At 36.7% G+C, this 19,166-nt stretch overlaps 1 protein-coding gene across 1 annotated transcript in view; it reads right to left on the bottom strand.

Moving 5' to 3' along the window:
• Window positions 1-2,292: 2,292 nt before the first annotated feature.
• LOC306858711 (plexin-B2-like) overlaps window positions 2,293-19,166 on the bottom strand; it is a 105,461-nt gene continuing 88,587 nt past the window's right edge. The window contains exons 13-37 of the mRNA XM_079399378.1: window positions 18,913-19,000; window positions 17,968-18,128; window positions 17,316-17,464; window positions 17,045-17,180; window positions 16,161-16,297; window positions 15,902-16,081; window positions 15,602-15,713; window positions 14,272-14,481; window positions 13,988-14,167; window positions 13,770-13,906; window positions 13,129-13,229; window positions 12,543-12,772; window positions 12,241-12,422; window positions 10,139-10,205; window positions 9,916-10,062; window positions 9,259-9,415; window positions 8,747-8,847; window positions 7,920-8,004; window positions 7,484-7,635; window positions 7,230-7,390; window positions 4,982-5,129; window positions 4,825-4,889; window positions 4,664-4,739; window positions 4,212-4,286; window positions 2,293-4,110 (exon numbers count right to left, since the gene is read on the bottom strand). Coding sequence (XP_079255504.1) covers window positions 4,006-4,110; window positions 4,212-4,286; window positions 4,664-4,739; window positions 4,825-4,889; window positions 4,982-5,129; window positions 7,230-7,390; window positions 7,484-7,635; window positions 7,920-8,004; window positions 8,747-8,847; window positions 9,259-9,415; window positions 9,916-10,062; window positions 10,139-10,205; window positions 12,241-12,422; window positions 12,543-12,772; window positions 13,129-13,229; window positions 13,770-13,906; window positions 13,988-14,167; window positions 14,272-14,481; window positions 15,602-15,713; window positions 15,902-16,081; window positions 16,161-16,297; window positions 17,045-17,180; window positions 17,316-17,464; window positions 17,968-18,128; window positions 18,913-19,000 — 3,342 coding nt within the window. The 3' untranslated portion in view covers window positions 2,293-4,005. The remainder of the gene's footprint in view (window positions 4,111-4,211; window positions 4,287-4,663; window positions 4,740-4,824; window positions 4,890-4,981; window positions 5,130-7,229; window positions 7,391-7,483; window positions 7,636-7,919; window positions 8,005-8,746; window positions 8,848-9,258; window positions 9,416-9,915; window positions 10,063-10,138; window positions 10,206-12,240; window positions 12,423-12,542; window positions 12,773-13,128; window positions 13,230-13,769; window positions 13,907-13,987; window positions 14,168-14,271; window positions 14,482-15,601; window positions 15,714-15,901; window positions 16,082-16,160; window positions 16,298-17,044; window positions 17,181-17,315; window positions 17,465-17,967; window positions 18,129-18,912; window positions 19,001-19,166) is intronic.

Below are 19,166 nucleotides of genomic sequence, written 5' to 3'. Positions count from 1 at the left end.
GTCGATTAAAACGCCCTGAGAACGCTAAATGCTTTAGAGTCATTTAGACCTTGGACTAGTCAGCGTTATTCTTAGTCAAGAAAAAAATGCTGTTTTTATTTTGTACTTCCCATTACAGGAGCAGTTAATGATTTGGGTGCAATGAATGATTTGGGCAGCAGAGGACAGTATATTAACATTGTTAACAAGTGTTTGTAGCTCATTTAGGCAAACAGATGTGAAACTGGCCTTCTTTTCCTGGAACAAAACACCAACATTCAAAATATACCACACAAAATGGGAAAAAAGAGGCAGAACCTCAAGAGGAAAGCACTTGAAAATAGCTGGAGAGTGAAGCAAACAAACAACTCCAGCACACAAACGCTAATTTAATGTCCTTTAGCTTGTTGTCCTTCAGTAAATGACGCATCACAGCCTCATCTTTATGTTAGAGTTAACGCATATGTCCATGTTTGGCTCACTCCGGGGACAGGAAGTGATCCGTGTACCAGTTTGCCCTGGAAGCTCTCAGGCCTTCAGGCAGGAACATTCAGGAGAAAACAACAAGTGAAATAGTTAATGGTGTGAAGGGGGCTATAAGGAGAGAGGGTTGTGCAATCCTTTCTTTTTTACTTCTTTACCATAATTGCTGTCTTCACATTAATCAGCAGATCAAGTGCACAAATAAACAAACATCTAATTTTTCGCTCCATTCACATACTCAGTTCCAGACCAGATTTCAGCCAGTGTTCCTTGCCAACGTAAAGAAAAAAATGGCTTCATTTGGCACTATTTTGTTGGCAGAGCAAAAAAATAAAAAATAATACAAGCAAGACTGCTTTTGTATGAGCTATAGTGCAACACCAAGTCCAACACTTGAGGTTCTGTAAAACAGTGTTATTGTACTTAAATTCATACTGTAAGTTTTTAGCAATATTTTGATATGAACTTTCATTTTTACATTTTCATTTTAAATTTAAGTGATTTTTTTTTTTTAAATGTGATTGACATTTTAGTTAGTTTTTGCTATTAGTCTTTATAAAATATATTTCCAAATAGTTTAAAATTAATTTGACTTCAGTTATTTTAGTCATTAAAATTTCATTTAATTGCCAAAGCAACATTATTATTTTTTTTCATCTTATATTTTATTTGAGCCTTTTTTCAATAAACAAAAATGTTTTTAGTTGCAGTTTTAGTTAATGACAACACCACTGTGAAGTTACTTGTATACATATTCATGCTATAATTTATTTTAGACTGGTGCATTAATTTCCTGGAAGGCACATCCAACACATTAACATTGACAGTAATGGCTTGGACATTATACAGTACAAACCATTTACAGTCACTCCAACCTTCTGCAGAAAGTTAATGTGATGGCGTCCTAATCTACATACATCACATCTACAATTTCTTCCTTTAGTATTGGTCTCTAGACCAAAAAGCAAATGCTTTCAAATGCACTTTTTGTACTTGATCTCAACATTTGGCCCATCAGTTGTCTATTGTTCCTACAAAACAAACATTTAGTGTGTTGGCCACTGAACAAACTCTGACTGTTACTTAAATATTAAGGGGCATCAAATGGGCTATACAACACTAGTTAGTATGAATGAGTTTTGCCACTCATGTAACAATAAAACAACTGTTTTAAACACCTGGTTAAAGCAAATTAAGAAAACAACTCACCCCAAGTCTTACCTCATTTCTGAAGCCATCTTATGAGGCTCAATATGGGACAAACATCTCTCGGTTTGGCCCTGGAGAGATTTCAGTTTTCGGACAAGGGCTATATGTGACCCTGAACCACAAAACCAGTCATAAGTGTATTGTATTTTTCAAAACTGATATTTATACATCATCTGAAAGCGGAATAAATAATGTATTTCCATTGATTTGTTATGATAGGACAATATTTGGCCGAGATACAACTATTTGAAAATCTGGAATCTGAGGGTGCAAAAAATTAAAAATATTGAGAAAATCGCCTTTAAATTTGTCCAAATGAAGTTCTTAGCAATGCATATTACTAATCAAAAATGAAGTTTTGATATATTTACAGTAGGAAATTTACAAAATATCTTCATGGAACATGATCTTTATTTAATGTTCATAATGATTTTTGGCATAAAATAAAAATAATTTTTTTTTGACCCATAAAATTTATTTTTGGCTATTGCTACAAATATACCCCAGCAATTTAAGACTGGTTTTGTGCTCCAGGGTCACATATTAGAAATGATCAGTGTTTAACATTATATAACAGGCCAGCATTTAAAGCAGCAGCAAAAAATTGTCACAAAAACATAACTAAGGTCCCTATTGCAATTTTAATGCAGACACAATCACCACACAATTGATCATTATTACTCATATTTGTAAGGCACTACCTGGTAAAGAAAGGCAAACAAGAAGCTTTACAATAAGCCAATTACACGGTCATAGCTAGACAACACAGAAGAACTGGCAGGAAGAGCAAGAAAAAGGAGAGAAGAATATTAAATCTTGGCAGTTGGGCTATATTTACAGTTCAAAGGCATTTCCTGCTGTGTTCATCATGCTCAGAATGGGCGGTGCCAGCCTCTGATTGGCTGCAGTGCAACTTTGCCTACCAAAGGCAGCACGAGTCACACTAGTAAAGTTTGTCATCCTCATTACCCTTTTGTCATCAAGCGTGAGAAGTGTTTGGCACATTCAAGTCAGAACATACAGGTAGGAAAAGCATACCATTTACAAAAAATTCTGTTTACCATCAGCTGCCTTACATTATATCTTTTTTATTAATTAAATTACACTAGATAATTTGATACACATAAAACAACAGAAGCTTAAGATGGTTGCGAACAGCTGTGAACAATTTATTTAAACTTTGGTAAGCTCTAAATAAAAAAAACTGTTTAAAAAAAAAAAAAAATTTAGTACCAATAAACTAAATGAAAACTATGATTTCATGATTTAATTGGTATACGAGTCGCTCTCAGTCCATACTATTGCTGTTAAGGCAAAGTCACGATCGTTTGTATTTCATTATCACATTCAAGGAAATTCTCTACCATATGTGCATGTTAAATATTTCTTAAGAAAGGCAACCAGCAATGCAAATCAAGTATTGTTGATTTAAAATACAAAATCATAACTGTCATAAAATAAGGCAAGTGCACATATATAAAAGCAAAGATGGTACAAAACATAAAAACGCAACTGCTGGATCAGACACCAAAGCAAAGGGAGATAAAAGCTTCTGTGGCCTTTGTTCTGAGTGTCTGTGTGTCATGGATCAAATGCGCTCGACAATTATGGCCTGTTCTTTTGCGCTGTGGCTAAATTCGAATCTGACTTGAGGACATTTCTGTACACAATCACAAATAAAATACACTAAAAATACTTGGGAGGGACAAAAGAAGCATTGGCTCGGACGTCAGCATCACAAACACCTACACAAACCGATAGTGGTACCACAAACTGAACCGTGAGCCAATGGCGTCAAAGAACCCACAGGATGTGACATCATCACTGCACAGGAATGAGAGTGGCACTTAAAATACACAGGAAAACAAAATAGTGGGCTTCCACGGAAACAATAATCGATTACCTCTTGCAGCCTTGAGTGTAAAAATATATTTACATATAACACTATTTTAATTCATCTACACAGGAAGAATATACTAAACATCTGATTATTGGCATAGCAGAACACAAAAATAAATGCTGGGTTTTCATTGTCACTGATCTGAGAAGTACCATAGTGAGTTTTCCTCCTTCTCGACGTTTGTGAGGTTCCCCTCAGGTCAGAGTATATTCTATTGGTCCCTCTGAATCAAAAGCGAAGCTGAAAGCCATGTGGAGAGGAAGGGTCTGCAATTAGTCTGTGTTCCTCCTCGCTTCATCTTTCACTCGACTCGGAGGCTCCATCAACCAGAGTCCTCCAGAAGAGCTGTTCGTATTTTTGAGCCCATTAAATTGAGCCCTGTCTTGGATTTAGTGGCACTTCCGTCTCCTTTCGTGAGTCTGGGCTCCTGGGCGCTAAAGATCGGTCACTTTATTCTCCAACGCGGCGGCGATCTGCTGCAGTCTGAGGGTCAGCTGTTTGCTCTGGGCGGCAGGGTCTTCCTCCAGCGATGAGATGATCTGTGGATGGCATGGCAAGAGACAGAAATTTGTACCTGTCATTTGTTGATCTCAAGAAAAAAAAGTGCACCGTGGAAATGACTGTCGTTCAACACACATACCCCATCGTAGTACTTGCTGGCATACTGGTAAAGCTGGTGCAATGCAACCTGGGTATTCAATTTATCTGTATGAGACTGGAGAAAGATAAAGAGTTAAGTTTGCTGTGTACAAAAACATGCATGAAACTAAATAAAATACAATGCAATAAACAATATAACAAAAAATGAAAAAAAAAAAAATACAAATTACATAAAATAAAATAAAAACTACTGAAATAAAAATAAAATAGAAATAAACTAACTAAACATAACAAAAAATATAAAATGAGAAAATAAAAATGGCAAAATACTAGACATGACTAAATTTATAATAAAACAAATACAAAATACATTAAAAACAAAAAGAGAAATGAACAAAAAAAAAAGAAAAATTACAAAATGAAAATACAAAATATACAAATAAAAACCAAATAAAATACAAATTACATGAAAAATAAAAAAATAATACATACGCGTGAAACTTCTGCAAGGTGTGTGTTCATGTCTTGGTCACTGACTGGAACCATCTGACGGATGCCTTTGTAATAACTGAAGAGCACAGAGAACATCAGTGTTTTGTTTTTTTCAATTGTGATTACACGCATACAAACTGATGAACAGAACTGAAACCTACTCATCAACCATCTTCTTGTAAGTGGAGATTTCCTTTGCATAAAGCAGTTTGTTGCTGGGGGACTCCTGTGAAGATGAGATCAAGAGAGGAAACATGAGACAAAGTCAAGATGAAATGATAGCATTGATAAACTACATCTTCAACTCTTGCTGCTCACCCGGGTAAGTTTGTGCTCAGACTTGGTGCAGGCATCCATGAAGGTCTGGGCGATGACGGACAGAGAGGCGTCCACCACTTCAGTCACATGAACATCAAAGATGAAATGAGGGTTTTTCAAAATGTTTACCCAGAAACGGAGAGGCAGACTGAAGAAACAAACACACAGAACCACGGATATTTATTTATTTGCAGATGCATTCTTATTAAGTGACTTGCAAGGACAAAACAAAACAAAAAAAGTAAACAAAAAAAGAAAACAAAATAAAAGCACAAAACAGTTGACAAGCAGAGAGGTTTATTTATTTAAAAAAGGACTGTTAATATCAACATTTATAAGTGGAAATCCAAAATAAAGTAAAATAAAGGACTGCAAAAAATACAAATAATATGTAGAATATCATATATAGTTTAAATAAATCTAAATAGTTCGAAGGACAGTCTGTCACTAATTTCTTCAAATTACATTATTTTATGATACTCAGGGCACAAATGGAGATAAAATATCAATATAAAAACTGCCCAAATTTGTCAGTAACACTAAAGGCGAAATGAAAACCCAAGGTAAAACTGTTTATATCTAAAGTCTATCTGTTAAATTAAGCACAAAGTACCAATCAATTTAGCTTAAAGGCAGCCACAAAAAACCCTCTACAGAATAGAAATGTTATTTTATTTTAACGAAGGCATTGTTTTTTCTTTAAAGGAATGTAATAGCTTTATCTTCATTCCTCCAGAGATGTCTTTAATCCTTTGATCTAATGCCTGTATCAGCATCTCCTCATGCAATCACAGAAAATCATTTTTCCGAGTTTGGAGTAAGATTTTAATATAACAACGTCCCGGCGGCCCTTAACATAAAGAAGCCGTGAGCGATCCATACAGAGTCAATACCAGAGTCCCGCCGACATTGACTCAGAACAAACCCTTGAAAACAAATCAAACCATTTTTCGTGACTTACCCAGCACTCACGGTTCTTCTGCAAAACAATAACAAGAGGGGTAATTTAATGGGCCACTGATGGCAGCGGATAAGAGTGGAGATGCGAAAGAGAAGTGCGCACTTCAAGCATGCTGATGCAGACTTCACCTGTCAATCTCTCTGCTCATCAAACAAGACACTGTGAATATTTTATCAGGGCTCAACAAAGCCTGCATAATTTAATCTGCTAAATTAAAAAGAGTTTGGAGCATTTCCCTTAAGAGTTTTCAAATCTCTGCTGCACAGGACGATTTATTATTATTGTTGTGAGAACTGTAAAGTTGTGGTTAGTTATACATGTTAGTTATAAGTACCTAGTTATAAATAGATACTTATTGTAGGCCTATTATAATATCTACCAAAAGATATGAAAACTGTGCTTTAATTCAGTTCATTCAAAATGAAAGTTGATTTTTTAATCGCGAGAGCTCATGGCTCCAACCAGCATAATATTCAGTAGCATAATTGATAATGAAAGACAAGTAAAGACGGATGGCTGTCATGTCTGTGCATGTGCACAGCTGCGCTTGAGAGGATGCATGAAGCAGAAAGCTGGCTTTAGTCGCAGAAATTATGCCTGTCACTTTAAACAACGACCTCCTGCTGTGCACACATTTTACTAAATAATACTGGCATCCTACTCTATAGATGCATACATGCACAACACAGCTTTATTAACTGATGTAACAACACAATTGAATTCATTCAGATAATGCTGAATCAAAATTTTAGGCTGCACTGATTATTTGTCATTAATCTTCATAATATAATGTAAGTTTACAATTAGTTATTATTATTATTACTAATAATATATTTACATGTATCTACTTATAATAACAATAATAATATTTATTGTATATAATAATATACAACACAATTTTTATTATTTTTTTTGCTATTAAACTTCAGAATAGAAAAGAATAGAATATAGGCAGCAGCAAATTAATTTTAAGAAACGTATTTGCTTAAAAAAGTATTTGCGTTTTTCCCATTCAATGACAGCCAAAAAGATGAATTTACAGTTAATTATTATATTAAAAATGTAAATAAAATATTTATAATACAATAATATATATATTTTTTAAATGTACATTATAATAATATAATATAATATAACATAATATAATATGGGTCCAATGTTGTTTCATACTCTTCATACTACATAAAAAAAAAAAAAACAGCTGACACGTTCTTCATAAAAATTGAATTTTCTTAGTGTACTGTCCCTTTAAACAAATGTTTTTCAGAAGCGTTAAGTGTTTCATACCTGTTGGTCTTCCATATGTGGATGGTCTCATCATCAACGTTGTCATGTTTCTGTGCTTGTTCGTCCAGGAAGTCAAAGAAATACTTGACTGCAGGAGGAACCACAGTCCCAGAACACAACACACCGCGGAAGAAATCATCCACAAACTGCTGCAGCGTTCCCTGTAACACAAGTACATAACTTATTAAATTCATTTCTACTTGTGAATGAAGACAAACAGGTAAATGTACAATCAAATGTGCAGTCTAACCCACCTTCATAGAGAGAAGTCTGGTCAGGTAAATCTCAGTGATGGCTTTCGTCGTGGCCTTGTCTTTCATACTTCCTCTCTTTGATTTCACTTCATCCAGCTCGTCTGCCGGTCTCACCAGGTGAAATACTTTATCGTCCTCCAGCAAAGCATTTCCTGTTCATCACAAAACAAACACATTTGAAGGACTGATTGCGCTTCCTGTTTGGAGAACAGTTATTTTAGATATACTTGGGCAGCCCATTAGTTTGGGTTCAGTTCTAGTTTACTGTTCATTTAGTGTGCCAGCAGATTTCAGTCATTCTGTGTTTTGCCATCATTAAGGGACTGTCAAAATGTTTAGACTATTAAGGGGGATCAATAAGAAGCAATGCACTGCTGCCATTAAAATACAATTGGATGAATAGTTTAAAACGTCAGTATAATTGTAAGTCACTAACTTTCTTCATGGTTGTCTTGGTTCTGGTCAAAAGACTGCTGGGTGTGCAGAACTCGGGACAAGACCAGGGTGGCACCATCTCTCACCTAACACACACAAACAAAAAAATATAACACAGAAGATATTCATTTTAATTCAACAAGAAATAATATGACATAACACAAAATTATCTACATACAAGCAGAGAGAATTTTCTCATTAAAAATAAATTAAAAAAAATCTACATTTATTTGTGTACCTCCCCAAAATTAAACTAAACTAAAGCTAGTGATTGAATAAAACAAAATACAATACAAAAAAATATAAATAAAAATCTGTGATGGAATAAAATAAAATATGTTTTAGATACTGTGGGAACAAATAAAGTAAAATATTCATAAAAACTGACAGGCTTATCAGTAACACTAAAGACAAGATGAAAACCCAAGGTGAATTGGCTTGCATATAACTCAAAATGGTGTAAATTATACTTAACTTTGCATTGTTTATATGAATTTCTTCTTTCTAAATAATGAATTGACTCTGAAAGCCAAGTCTACTTGTCAAATTAAGCACAGAGTACAAATTAACAAAATAAAACTATGAAAATTAAGCACAGAGTACCAGCCACTATAAACTAACAAAGAAATAAATCCTTGTGATGAAATAAATGCATTAACTATAAGTTGTAATCAAAATCAAATAACTTGAATTAACTGACAGTAATAATAGCACAGTGAAATATGCTCTTCAAGAAAACATTGATCAGTGAGAAACATAAAATGCTATATGTTTTCAATACACTGAGTGTTTATGTGTGTATTCTTGTGTGATTATGCAAACACTCACATTGTAATGGGCCAGTGTGTTAATTCGTTTCCACCTTCCCTCTTTCTGAGATGTCAAATCCAGATCAGACAGGATCTGTCCTGTAGAGCCAGGGCGCCACTCTGTGGCAAGAAAAGGAAGTATGTCTTACAACACAGTCCAAGAAAACAAAACAAAACAACAAACTTGGCACGTATTACACTTGACAACCTGAGAAGAAGAAAATCCCTGGCTGGTTTCTCTCTACACTCCTTCTTTTAACCAGATTCATCTGTCTGATGGATGATGCGAGACATCGGCTTTAACAATTCAGCAAATTTAGAAGAACAACTCATTAAGAACTGCAGGAGTGCAGACCGACATGCACAAGATCCCGCCATTAATCAAACCGCTATCTGTTCAGAAGCGAGTCTTCCTCCAGTGCTTTTAAATGCAGCGCATTGTTAATAAAGAGAGATATTTATGCGCGTTACATTCATAAAGTTGGAAGCTTTTACATGCCGGGTGGTATGATAATTCATTCCAAGTCTCACCGAGTGCGACGCTGTCCACCGTGGGTCTCTGGGAGTGTGGCAGATTCCTGTACACCTGCTCGATGATCTTCTCCTTCACTTGGGAGATGGTGTCGCAGTTCAGGACTTTGACAGGGGTCACGTCGGGACCCTCGCCATGAACCAACACCTGTAGGGTCTAGAGAGTTCAAACAGGCTTTAGTCTACTGATACCGTCAACTGTACAAAGATCACCACATCAAATAAACAATCAATCAGACTGAGAATCACCAATTACAAGTCAATTACTTAGGTGTAAATATTGGTTGCATGGGAAATCCGCTAACAAAATAAGAGTGCGTTTATTTGTTTTCCGAGATCTCGTGAATCGTTTTCCACCGAGTGGTTTCCTCCAGTGGGTAATGGCTATTCAGTCCCTGAGGAGCAGTGTTAGGCTCATGAATGAGATTACAGACTCACTGCTAGCCAATGAAATGGTGTTATGGAGCAATGATGGAACACACAAACACAGTCTTCTTACAGCGAGACCTATTCTGTATAAACAAGCTTTCTCTTTAACGGGTCCCTTACCAACCATTTTTGCAAGGAAACCATCTTTGTAAAGACATATAAGGAGTGAACAGACATGCCACACACTTCAAAAACAAGTCCAGCTGCTAAAATATGTCTAGTACTCACCAAAACTGAGTACTCAACATCATCTCCCAGAAGTCCGGTATCGTTCAGAGTGTACTTGGCTTTCTTCATCTTGGCATCAACTGGACCTTTTTCCACCTGGTGTTTAATGGCCTTAAAGAGCTTATAGAGCGGCTCCCCGGCTGAATCCTGTGAAAAACACATTAGTCAGACTTCAGAGCTGGAATTTTTTTTTTGCAATTCTATTCATAGCATAATTGCTCACCTTTAGGAACTGGTAGAGACATATGGACATCCAGTTACACAACATCCTCTCTACAACAGTCTCAGACCTAAACAGGAAACGCAGGCCGATAATATCATTTGTCAGTACAGGCAATATCTTAATAAATGGGTTTAACTAACTATTGTCTTGCATCCTGATAAATTGCAATCTTGCGATCCTGACACTGATGCTTGAAATCCCAAAAAATATCATCTCTCAATGTCTAATTTCAGTGGCGGCACTAAACCACAAAACTTTCTATGGACTCCTCCATCACCGGATGCAAAAACATACAATTCAATCTTCATTTGAACGATGCTGACATTGATGCTTGACATCCAAACAAATCTTTTCTCAATGTCTATTTTCAGTGGTGGCACTAAACCACAAAACTTTCTATGGACTCATCGAGGACCGCATGCAAAAACACAACACAACATGATAGTGTACAATTCAGAAACAACTGACTCTTATGAGCGGTTCTGTTTAATGAATGGTTCTAAAAGACATGTTGCCAGTCTGAAACACTGCCCTGTATAATTTACAACATGAGCATTAGAGAACATTTCTTTCTATGTAAGCATACATAAGCAAAACGGACATGAGAATGAACTAAAATATACCTAAATCAGACCAAACAGGAATCAAAATGAATTAAGAGCTTGTGAATCAGAATTACATAGAATCAGGAACTATCTACTAGCAATAGCCATGCTGTTTCAAGGGTGTTTAGTGTGGTTGTTTACTAGCATAAATCAAAAGGGCCAAGTATGTAATATTTTGGTCCAAAGTCCAGGAATTATTAATCTTTTCTATCAACTGCTGAGAAATTTTTTAAGTATGACTGCATGGAAATATTAAAGGGGGACACTGGATGCAAAATTCACTTTCACATGGCGTTTGCATATAAATGTATCTTAGCAGTGTGTAGACAACCACCCTTCAATGATAAAAATCCATTCACTCCATGCAGTTACTTTTTTTTAATTTCAAATAAACCTTAACGGTCTCAATTACCAAGCCATTTAGATTTTCTGAACAATATGATGTCATACTGCTCAGGCCCTGCCCACAACTGCTATTAGCATATTTTCACCCTCAGCTAGTTATATGCAAGCGGCAACCTCCTGGTCTCTCACTTCAAACCAACATGGAAGTGACTTAAACTGCAATTCATCGACTGGCCGCTAGAGGCTCCAAAAGGGAGTCAATCCCATAGATAACCTAACCTAATCTAACCTAATACTTTACAGCAGAAAAAAATATGTTTACAGCCTGGTACAAAAAGTGGTTTTGGTCTACATAGCTAACTTTGCCCTTCATGACAACTGTGAGGGGTGTGAATTTTTGTATAACTCATCCGTTTAAATTATATTGAGCCTTCAAGTTCTGCATAATTAAGAGCGTGGCCAGTTGAGTGACAGGTGGATTGCCGCTGCTGTCATCACTGGCGAGCTAGGCAGGCATGGGTTCAGCAACAAGCTCCGCCCACGTCCCGCCTCTTTGCCCATTTTCGATTATCCGGGAGTGACACGTGGTGGCAAGCTTGCCAAGATGGCGACGGCCGACTCTGCCTACTTTGGGCTTCATATATGCTCTTCAGAAACCTACGGGTGACATCACGGACACTACGTCCATGTTTTTTTTTACAGTCTATGGCTATGCTGTCTGCCATTTTCTTCGGGCTCAAGCAGCTGTAGCGACAACAATCTCTCGTAAGCAACACAGGTGTTTTGTTGTTGGATGTAAAAGTAAACATTCACTTACTCCCGACATGAGAGGCACTGCGGACGCAGTGGTTTAGTTTTGTTTTTGATGGTAATGCGCCACCAAATACACAAAAAACAGAAGAGAGGGGTGGAGTGAGCAGTAGCTCATTATCGTTTAAAGAGACATGAACCGAAATGGGTCGCTGTGAACAGAGCTGTTTTTTAAAAAGATAAAAAGGTTTTTGTTTTACACGACCATTGAGGAAGTATTTTGCAGACATTTCATGAAGACCCAAAAGAATCGTACCAACTTGTGGAAAAAGGGTTTCTGATGTCCCCTTTAAAGCCAACTATGAGCAACAATAATAGTGAATTATGTGAATTTGTTCTGACCTGCGGAGCATGAGTTTAGGGTTCTTGCTGTGGATGTATTCCTCCATCAGCTCCAGCAGGAGGGTTCTCATGATGTCTGTGTAGTACTCCAGCTTTCCATGGAGCGCCACCGTCAACAAGGAAGCAAAGTAAACCTTATTCCTGGCATTGAACTCTTGCCTGCCCTCCAGGGTACGAATGAACTAAATCACAAAGACATAAGTACATAAGTCAGCTTACACATCAAATCGAGTAGTATGCAGACATGCCAACAGAGCAAACTCATCCAGCTAGAGACTGGGAAATGATGTTAAGGATCTCACATTGATGAGAAAGGTTTTGCTGTTCAGGAGATTGGAGAATTGGTTGAGTGCCTGGTCTACGATGGCTCTGCGAGATTCTGGGATGTCTAGCTTGCCAGTGATCATGACATCGTTGGCTCCATCTTCGGAGGGCAGGAAGAAAACACGGTTGGTGTAGTTCTTGTAGTCCAGGAATGGGATTCGAGCTTCATTCACATCACTAGTGTGGTCCTCCATCTCTATCATAAGATCTGAGAAACACAGAGAGTAAAGTGTAATATATAAGCTGAAGCTTTCAGAATAACAAAACTCAGAATCAGAAAAAGCTTTATTGCCAAGTGTGTTTACACACACAAGGAATTTGTCTTGGTGTCAGGAGCTACCAGTGCAGAAACAAAAAGTACAGACATAGTGGAGATATACATCATCCTCGTTCTTCTAACAGGTTATTTAGAAAGCAAATATTTCCTGAAGTGACCAGCAACAAACAAATAAAAATACCAGAAAATGGCCTGTAATCAATAGTTTATGTTCATCCCATCATGACAAAGCCTCATTCAATTTTTGAAGAAGATGGTAAACTATTTGAGAAGCAGGAATAACTCACCTGTGAACTCTTTTTTACAGCGATCACGGACGCTCTCCTCTAAATTCGCAAGCTGATTTTTGATTTTCTCATACTCTCGTTCTGCCTGCTGGCTTTTCCTCCTGCACACATACAAACACAAACATTATTTTTAATATTCTTAAATCTAATTTACTGCTAATTATTTAATTTTTTTATTGAAAGTAGAGAGGAAGACGGGAAATTCAGATCTCAAGTTTATTTGTAGTTCTACATTTGTGAATTTTAATTTATGGTTTGATTATTATTTATATATTTGATCTGCTTAATTTAATTTACTGCTTATTATAGATTATTAATTGAATTAAATACAATGCCTCTTTTAAAGAGGACAGGAAATCTAGATAATAGGTTTATTTGCTGTTGACAATCAGACTGAATTTGAGTTTGTGATCATTTTTTATTTAATTTACTAGTCACGTAGTCATCAGTCTATCTTTTTTATTGATTTTAGAGAGAGAGGACAGGAAATGATAGATAGAAGTGGAGGGAATCAGACCATATTGGGGAAAAAAAAAAAATTTGAGCAATTTCTCTGATGCGCTACTCACTAGACCACAGCTTTGAAATCAAAGTTATTAAGTTCACATTATTACAGTCTGGTGCACTCCGAGGTTTGTTACCTGTAGCAATAGATCGACACTGCAATGAAGAGGACCATGGGAATGAGGACAGCAGGAATGATGATGTAAAGAGGAACCTCGTATTTCCTCTCAAAGCGAACAGAGCCGACATTCCACTCTCCTTTGCCGAATATGATCTGAAAAAGACAAGAAACATTGAACGCAGGGTAAAATCGGTGAGAATAACTGATTAAAGCGTGTGCAAAGAAATCTCTAACCGTTAGCTCCATAGCCTCTGAGCTGGTGTCTCTGCGATGGCGTCTGGAGGTGGATTTAGGAGGGCTGGAGGGGGCCATGAGGAACAGCTTATCGTCCTCCAGGATTGTCACTGGGCATAACACATCACCTACAAACGCCTGGGCTTCTTTGGCAGTCATGGCTTTAGAAAAACCTTTACCCTGCATCACATAAAAGCAATGAAGCAGTTACTGAAACCAAAGTCCATTTAAGGCATATTTTTCTAAGCAGCTTCCAAAATCTGTCGTTAACAAAAAATACTTGCATTAACGTTGATGAAAGTGTTTTCCGTGATGGCTTTATCGGTCAAAGAAATGAACGAGGGGTCTTGATGGTAAACAAACTCTGTCAAGTTCTCCACCAAGTTGTCCAGCTGGATGATCGTTCTTAAGGACTGGGTTATGTACGTCTTGTTCACAACGGGAGAGAGGAACTCCAGTACGGTCTCGTTCTTGTAGCTAACTTTTTGGACAAACTGTAGGAAAGAAAACAAGTCCGTTTTTCTCTGCCATAAAACATATTTTCCAAACGTCTGAGCACTAAAAAAGAAACAAGACAGCAGGATGTCAGCTGCGTGATGAATGTTGCTTATTAACACTAAGAGAAGGGAGATGGAGGAAAGGAAATATTAGGTAGATGCAGACAGAAGAGAGAGCGAGAGAGAGAGGAAACTCCTCAGCTCGAAACTGAGCAATGGCTTATGATAGCCAGACATTTGATCAAAAAAAGAAATCACATAAAAATTAAATGCTGACATTTCTTAAGAGCCAAATCAATAACATCTGACAGAACAAAAATAAGGAAACCTGAAGATTTAAAATGAAAGCACAAGCGACACAGAGTAAAAAAGCTTTCAATAAATAATAACTTGCATTGTAACCTTCTCAAAGTTATTGTATAGTTTCAAAAGACTCTTGAGCACAATTTGTTTTGGCTACATTTATGGTGCTTTTTTAAAATCCATTATGGAGCCTGTGGTCACTACAAACTAGAAAACATGAGTTTGCTTTTTGAGTTCTATGGACAAATAACATCAAGTCAGTGTTATTTTAGTATTAATTTTAAACTATAAGAGTAGTTATTAATTTTTTAATGATCTTTTGTTTTTATATTTCAACTTTACACTTAATTTGTAGAAGTTTTGTTATATGCTTGTCATTTTTTTTAAATGTCTATTTAGCTTTATTTTTATGTCAGTTTTACTTTTAGGAATTTTAGTACTTAAACTTATTTTATTTTAGATGGTTGCCAAGCTTTAAAGTTTTTCATCTTTTATTTATATATATATTCTTTTATATTTTACATGTGTTTTATTTTAGATTTATTTCAGTTAACAAATATTATTCTTTATATATATTTTTTTTTAATTAACAATAACAATACTGCATCTAGCAAGTTTGTATGGCATAGAGGACTTCTAAAAGTCCTTTAAACAAAGACTTCTAAAATTAGATTTTTTCATTTTTAGGTGGACTATCCCTTTAAGGAAACAGAATGAGAGTCTTTACTTCAAATCCCAGCCTTGCTTATTGTAAGAGACCATTGACTTTTCCACAGATGGGCCCAAAAATTATGATTAAAAACATTACACGCACCTCTACATTGGTAGACTTATGATTGAACTCGTCAGAAGAGGGCAGCACTCGCATGGTGGCACTCTGCACCTGATCAAATCCAGATCCCATCACTACGATCTTACGGCCTCCGCTGAAAACACACAAACATACACACAGACATGTAACACTTGTGTACACAGCCATATATTTTCACCCCTGAACCTTGAAATACATGTTGACATCTGAATTGTGATCAGATTTTCAACGCAATGGCATTCAAAATTTTAAATGCCCAATAGTGAGATTGTATATGTGAGCAAGGCTTAAAAACGGACTTACCAAACAAAGCTGGCCCGTGGGGTGTAATCTGTAACTTTGGGATTGGCTGAGTATTCGAACCCGCTGACTTCTCTGAATGTGTCCTTGCCGTACTTTACATTAACGAGCAGCCTATCTGAAGGAATCTTCTGTCCTTTATATGGGCCTGTCATGCAGGTGATCTCCTGGCCAAATGTCAACCTGCATGTTTGAAAACAAAGACATGATCAGAAATGGTCTAAGATAAATCAAATCTGCTTTATTTCTCCTCATTACTCACACTTTACACGGCTCTCTGTCCACTGTGATGCTGATGTCATCAATGCTAGCCGTGTCTAGGTTTTCTCCCGTGATGGTGATGACGGTTCCTCCAGCGGCTGGGCCTTTAGAGGGGGACACAGCCTTCGGGACAGGATCCTGAGAGAGGGAAAGAAAAAAAAAATTCTGTTAACATTTGCTCACTCACAGCTCCAATAATCGCTCATTTTTTTACTTCAGTCTAGCTTTATTAAATATTAAGGCTATGCTCACACAGTCAGTGGAATAAAACATAAAATGAATGTCTGAAAATATATAATAATAACCTACACATACACTACCGTTCAAAATTTAGGCTTAGTAAGATTTTTATTATTTTATTTTATTTCTAAAAGACCATGTGACACCGAAGGCTGGAATAACGGTTGCTGAAAATTCAGCTGTCATCACAGGAATAAATGACATTTAAAAAATATTAAAATCGTATTAAATTAAATAAATGCAACTTGGAGAGCATAGCAGACTTAAAAATTAAAAAATACTGCATCAATTCCAAACTTGTGTAAAATAAAAGGGTCTACCCTTGTGTTCTAAATGCTGGTTTGCTAAATTCAAAATTAAAAACCCATTTGACTTTGAAAATGTGACTCATTTCTGACTGAAACCTAATATTCTTCTCAAAAACAAAAGAAAAAGTCCAAAAAAATCAAGATGATGATCAACCATCCTCACTAGATTCATTGTGCTGGTTAACTAGTTCACTAGCTTGATCAGAAACAACTACTGGATCAGCAAGGGAGTCTAAGCTGTTTGTTTCAGGAGTTCAACAATGTAGAAATTTGCACAGAAAAAGGCAAACAGGATACTAAACAGCCTCAAAGGTTACATCATAGAGAAAGCAGTTACCCTATAAGTGAAAAACACTTCAGACTGTCCTGTTCTCCCTCCTTCCACCTCTACTTCCACTGGCCCATATTTGCTGCGCTTATTGGGCAGGTCTTCAGGGGGTGCTGAGGGGAAAGGCCCGATCTCACACACAACACTGAAAAAATACGGGTTGAACAGAATGATAAGCTAAACAGGTCTTTCTAACATGCAGCATGTGTTTTAAATGCTCTATACAACAGCGGTATATGCAGTCATATTGCATTCATCTAATAAGGCAGTCATGCTGTACCTGGTACTGACGGAGTACCTCTCCGGCTGATGAGTACATGGCACTCCAGCCACAGTGATTCTCTTAATGTCCTCCTGCTTGATGCCCAAGTTAGAGCCTTTTACTGTGACAGAGATCTGTCCCTTCATTGGCCCATACCGGGGAACAATCTGGAATGAAAGCAGAACAGCACAGTTAAAAGAGGCCTATAATACTCAAAACCATAAACTATAGAGTTACAAAGATCACCCATAACCATTGTGCCCTTGAGTGATCCAGCTGCTTTGGAGAAAATCATTTGCCAGATGACAAATAATAAAACCCCATCAGGCGCAGCGATCATTAGAGTGTCAGATGGATTCAACAAAACACTAGAGTGAGAGACTGAGCTTGTGACTACCAGCGCAGCCATCTATATATCATTTAGGCATGAAAAATGGAGAGGAGCATGAAAAGAAATGGTGTTTTCTAGAGAAGATGAAGAGTAGAAATTTATGAACTGCATTTGAACTGGGAATAGCAAGATTAGTAATCGCTGACGTCACGTATATCAGATATTCTTGGATGAATTTTGAGTTTAGCTTGAAGCATGACTGAATTTAGCATTAGCAAAGTTTAAAATAATGTTGAGCGACAGTATAGAGAGAAAAAAGACAAGAATAATTGTCCTCACGTCAGTGATCTTTGGAGGAGGACACTGCTCCAGCTCCTGGTTGCACAGTTTCTTGTAGATGCAGGATTTTGTTGTGTCGCACCATACGCAGTCATACTTCTGATCAGCGTTCTTACACAAACTGCAGTCCTCACGTCTAACCGAACAGTTGTAGAGCACCACTGAGTAGAAAAGTGGAGGAAAACAAAGCAATTCAGAAAACTGAACACTGAATTCATTGTCTTTCACAAATATGCTTCAAAACTACAAAAAAAAAGTTATTCTAGTTTTTTTGTTTTGTAGAGAAATAAACAGTGTTTTCATTAAACACTGCTGTTTATCACTATGTTTTCGGAAATTGTGAGTTATGGAAATTAGACTGTTTATTGTTGTATGTGGTGATTTATTAGTCACATTTAGCACAATGGGTTTTGATGCTCTTTGTTTTTGTGTCAGATAAACACCACTCAGAATATGCAGGCTGGCAGTTTAAAGCCAAAGATATTGGCTTTAAAGTTACGTAGATAACTGCTGGACATTTAGTTAATACCTTGCAGAACAGCTTAGCATAGCTTTAAGGGATAGTTCATGTTTAGCAGATGAGCACTTACAAAATGACATCTTCCAGTTAAAAAAATGCACATCAAATAGACACCTGGATGACATAAATGTGCTTTTATGTAGTTGAAGGGATAGTTCACCCAAAAATGAAAACATTTTTTTTTTTTCAAAAATGCAATTTTCAAAGTGCTCATCTGCTAAACATGTCTAAAACATTCATAGTTGGATATAAAAACAAGATTCGAAAGATCAGTCTCCAAGATGCCAATGATATATAACTTATGTTAATCTGCTTATTTTATAAGAGGTTTATCAGATGTTCATACACAACCTCTCCATATATTGACGATCCACGTTTCTGCAGCTTCTGTAAGCTATGGTGATGAAAATTCATTTAAAATGTACCTCTGAGGGTGCTGTCAATCTTCCTGTCCGTGACTTTATCCTTTATGTAGAACGTCACATTCACCTCTGGCTCTTTGTCATATTCAAACTGGCAAAAAAAACAAACAGTAGAAAGGTGTCGTTTAAGACACACACAAACACTTCACTGCATCTGGAACAACTGTTTGCCACAGAAAATTCTCTCGTGCCAATGTGATGTTTTTGTGAACCTGATCACTATGTGTTTGTTACGCCCACATTGGACTGAGCCCTAC

This window comes from Barbus barbus, assembly GCF_936440315.1.
Source record: "Barbus barbus genome assembly, chromosome: 39".
Classification (NCBI taxonomy): Eukaryota; Metazoa; Chordata; class Actinopteri; order Cypriniformes; family Cyprinidae; genus Barbus; species Barbus barbus.
Note: the sequence above shows the minus strand (reverse complement) of the source record. Positions and strands in the feature narration are given on the sequence as shown.